The sequence below is a fragment of the Helianthus annuus genome, chromosome 2 (genome assembly GCF_002127325.2).
Source record: "Helianthus annuus cultivar XRQ/B chromosome 2, HanXRQr2.0-SUNRISE, whole genome shotgun sequence".
Lineage (NCBI taxonomy): Eukaryota > Viridiplantae > Streptophyta > Magnoliopsida > Asterales > Asteraceae > Helianthus > Helianthus annuus.
Genome location: NC_035434.2, coordinates 63,495,153 through 63,499,766, shown reverse-complemented (window position 1 = coordinate 63,499,766; position 4,614 = coordinate 63,495,153). Strand labels below are relative to the sequence as shown.

The 4,614-nt window shown below is 35.2% G+C and overlaps 1 protein-coding gene across 1 annotated transcript; it reads left to right on the top strand.

The window, feature by feature from the left end:
* Window positions 1-277: 277 nt before the first annotated feature.
* LOC110917481 lies at window positions 278-4,017 on the top strand. The gene is made up of 4 exons (XM_022162029.2): window positions 278-684; window positions 1,167-1,288; window positions 2,980-3,135; window positions 3,558-4,017. Exons 1-4 carry the CDS (start codon window positions 436-438, stop codon window positions 3,652-3,654), a joined length of 624 nt encoding a protein of 207 aa, XP_022017721.1. The 5' UTR covers window positions 278-435; the 3' UTR covers window positions 3,655-4,017.
* The last annotated feature ends 597 nt before the right edge of the window (window positions 4,018-4,614 follow it).

The following is a 4,614-nucleotide window of genomic DNA, read 5'->3' as shown; positions in this document are numbered from 1 at the left end:
AAACCCCTCAGTGAGAAACTTCTATCACCCATACTCAAACTTAGACCTATAGAAGAAAACTTATCTGGACCCATTATAGGTGGAACTTAAATACCTGTGGCCATCACTAAATCACTAGTAATGGTTTATATATTTTCTCAAATAATTCTAGTTACATGTCACATTCATAAAAATAAAAATGAGTAGCATACGATTAACTAGTTAAAGAAGTAAATTAATTCATTTATAAGCATTTATGGCACTAATAAGATGATTCAAACAACAACCAAAAGAAGACCCCATAACATTTTGGGCCACATATATACTTTGTACAATCAGCACCCCACACAACTCCACTGACGGAGATCCTCATAACTCCGTCGTCTTTCACAACAGCGACACTTCCTTAAATGCAAATTTAACCACCATCGTCTCTGCAACTAATTCCAAACACAAATGGAACAATCAGAAACTCGTAGCATAGTAGTAGTTGTAGAAGACGTTGAGGTCGCACGGACCGCTATGGTGTGGGCGCTTCACAACGTCCTCCGTTACGGCGATTTAGTCACTCTTCTTCATGTTTTTCCGGCGATTAATACCGCCGGAAGTAAGTCGCGCAACCGGAAGAAGATCCGGTTGCTCCGATTGAAAGGTTTTCAGTTGGCGCTTTCGTTTAAGGATATATGTGTTCGTAGTTTTCCTAATGTAAGTGATCGTTTTATCGATTTGTTTGAGGAATTTGAATTTGAAACCCTAACGGAAGAACATGTTGATACCTATCGATCAATTGAGCAGCGAGTTTTTCGTTTGTTTACATTTTTTAATCACGAAATTTAGGATAATATTGATCAATTTGAATCGGTTGATTTGTTGTTTGTTTAGGTTTTGATCGAAGAATTTGAATTTGAAACCCTAGCTGAAGAACATGTTGATTGATTTGTTAATTGATCATCGTGTTCGTCCTGTGTTTACGTTTCGATCACGTAATTGAAAATCGAAAACCTTACAGACGAAAATAGAGATTGTTGTTACGGGTGTAAACATCTATCGATTTGAATCGGTTAATTCGTTGTTTGTTTAAGTTTTGATCGTGTAATTGAACGTTGAAACCATCGGATGAAGATGTTGATTGATTGTTTGATATTAATAAATTAATTTTATGTTTCGACGGTGTGATTGTTTAACAGACGAAGATAGAGATTGTTGTTACGGAAGGAGACGAAGAAGGTGGAAGGATTGCGGATTTGGTGCGGCAGATTGGGGCTTCCACTCTCGTCGTCGGTTTACATGATCAGAGCTTTCTCTACAGGTAAATTTCTTCATCATTTGTATGATTCATTTCATAATTATTCAGTTTTTGGATCATAATTTGTATTGTTCTGTTTGATTGCCGATGATTCTGTTTGGTCAACGCCATTAATCTCTGTTCACTGACTCTAGAGTTTTCTTTTTCAATATTAGGGTGAAGGGGGTGCTCACCTAATAGGTGAGTCCTCTCTCTTACGCCAAACCAATCCCCGTATGCCACGTCAACTCCCCTCTTAAACTCCCCTAACACCCCAATTTGATGGCGCCACTCCCCTCTTAACTACCCTTGTTTTTTTATTCAAAAAAAAAAAAAAAAAAAAACAAAACAAATGATTGGTTGAAAAGTTGATTGGCCCCACCATCTCTCCTTCTTCAATCGGTGAACCCACGCCCAAGTTCAACCCCGAATCGGGACCCCGCGGTGATGGCGGCGGTGTTCCCGATCGGGGAAACCCCTCACCGAATCACCTCCCCGAATACGCCCCGGACACCCTTATATTTGTGTTAGTTTAAAATAAAGTTATAATTAAATAGTTTAAGCTAAAGTTATAATTAAATTAATGATGGATGGTAAATAAGGACAAATTACGTCTCTTTTAGCAATATATGAACAAAATTTTGTGAAAAGTTGAGTAAGATTGATTGAATGCACATCGTAATCATTTGATTGTTACACATGAATGATAAAAATATGAACTAAAATTTGTTAGAAATTAATAATAATTTTAAATTATTATCATGGAAATGTGTGTGGCAAACAACAAACAAGAAGAAAAGGTTACGGGTACATGCAGAGTGGTGGTAGACAGTACACATGTGACAGTGTAAACATTGAATGGGTGAAAGGATCTTTTGTCCACTTATTTTGATTAATAATGCAAACAATTATTATGAGAATGCATTCTGTTTCACCATATCTGAGTGTAGGAATTCTTCTTTTTGTAATCATTGTTGCAAGTAATTATCTATCCTGTTCGGGGTCTTGCTCCTCTCACAATCAAACCAGCTTTGAAAACGCGTTAAAATCGTTCTCTCTCGTTCACTCTCACGTAACTTGTTTTGGGCGTTTTTGCACAAGACCCACCATCCTCCATCTGTCCTTCACGTTACTCTCCTTAAAAACGTTCAAAAAGACAAAATCGACCTATTGCGGATGCAATTACGTTTTAACATTTTTAGAATTATATGTTCCTATGTATACCCAATCCGACTTATTTTCATTTTCTTATTGATTATAAAATATTAAATCTATTATTTTGATACGGGTATAGGGGTATGAGACTGTTTTCGGGTAACGGGCAGGTATCACCTAATAACATACCCCTCGTAAATCGTGACATTTTCGTAGTTAATCTCATTTCCCTGTATGATACATGAATGCCCGTCTCAATTGATTCAGGTTTTTGTCACATCCAATTTTTTCTTTTCTTGTCTTTTTTTAAATTCTTATTTATTTATTTATTTATTGCATTAAATGAAAACATTTGGAGTTAATGAACATGATAGGAATGAAACCAATGTTTTGGCCAATTAAATGGTCCCATTTGATAACATCATAAATTGGTGATGTAGACCCCAAACTGTTTACCATAGATAAATCAGTACAGTTTTTAGTTTTTATTGCATACTAAAAAGTAACAATTTTGGTGGCAAGAATATTGTACTAATTTATTTCTTCTTGTTATAAAATAGGTTAGCCATGGTCCACAAGAACATTGCTAACAACTTTAATTGCAAAGTTCTGGCCATTAAGCAACCTAATTCACCATTAACAACCAACACACCTGCATTGTCAGAGAGCAGCTCAACTAGCATGGACTTTTCTCAGATTGATATTTCAACATTGAGGTACAATTCCTACTTGCTAGCTTTCTTGTTAATTGATATAAAGATATAATATTATTGACCAATTGGCTTTTATACTTTTGATATCAATAGATGATAAATAGTCAAGTCCGTATAATTATAGAGTAAATTACGATTTTGGCCCCTATGGTTATATCACTTTTACCCTTTTAGCCTAAAAAAGATTTTTTTAACATGTGAGCCTCTAACGTCTTTTTTTCTAACCCTTTTGGCCTCTAACATTTAATGGATGGGGTTAGTGTTAGGGGCCAAAAGGGTTAGAGAAAAGACGTTGGGGGCTCGGATGTTAAAAAAAAATTTTTGGGCTAAAAGGGTAAAAGTGATATAACCTTAGGGGCCAAAATCGTAATTTACTCTAAATTATATGAAGTTATCGATTTAATAAAATTATATAATTATTGCAGCATACCTGAAGTTCCTCCACCCAAAATCCCATATCAAGTATGTCCAGATCCATCAGCAATTATATGGAGATCAAGAAGAAGAAGAAGAAAACAATGATTACTAAACAAGATTAATATTATAGCTAGCATGCATGGGGTCTGACTGGTAACGAATACAGTGCGAAATTCGTTCACTTCGTGTGGATGTCGTTTGAAAATTTGAACAAACACCATATCCAAACTGGATATTAACATATTTACTCTTCAAAATCACGTCGTCTTATGCTGTTTTTCAGCTCGTGGTATTTTGCCTTTGCAATTATCCGGTGAAATGATTTGGTATTTTTTATAGGGGTGTCAATTTATTGTCTTCGTGTCACCAGCTGAACTATGATGGGAACCTGAAATGATGTAATCAGGTTTTGGGTTGTTTGATCTAATCCGTTTGATGAAAGAGTTGTGTTTGGGTTGACGTGTGTAATCCATGTAATTTTGTATTTGGATTTTACTAAAATTAAATGGGTGAGTGAATCAACAACCCATTTTAAATTAAAAAGAGAATTGTATAAGTTTAACCTACCAACCTATTTACTGCATATCCTGTTTATAATTTTAAACCTCAAGGCCAGTGGCGAAGCTTGAAATTTTTTATGGGGGGGTCGAAAACGCATATACCCAAAATATTTCTATAGAACCGGGGGGGTCGAAAACATATATACCCAAAAATTTCTATACGAAAACTACATATATAACACTACTAGCCGAAAAGTTTACATGGGTCGCCTTCAAGTTATATTGTTTTGTTTTGTCACTTGGGATTAAGAATTAAAGTATCTATGTGTTTCGGTTACCTGTATATACTACTCATAACACGGTCTCAATAAAAATTAGACATAAATAAAAATATGCGTGTCAAAGAATTTTTGTTTTAATAAAGTTTCGTAATTATAAAGTAACTTTATTAAAGCCCAAGAGTAGTAGTGGTTGTCCACCAATAGCTAACGGTCACTATTCCCCGGAATAATTCATTATGGTAGCAAAGGGAAAATGCTAAAAAGGAAAGACTAGATAATACAAA

Bases quoted from the DNA above. Each gene is read 5' to 3' on its own strand.
- LOC110917481 (XM_022162029.2), top strand. From the start codon at position 436: ATGGAACAATCAGAAACTCGTAGCATAGTAGTAGTTGTAGAAGACGTT. The intron at 685-1,166 runs GTAAGTGATCGT...ATTGTTTAACAG, and splicing joins GTGTTCGTAGTTTTCCTAAT to ACGAAGATAGAGATTGTTGT. The intron at 1,289-2,979 runs GTAAATTTCTTC...GTTATAAAATAG, and splicing joins GATCAGAGCTTTCTCTACAG to GTTAGCCATGGTCCACAAGA.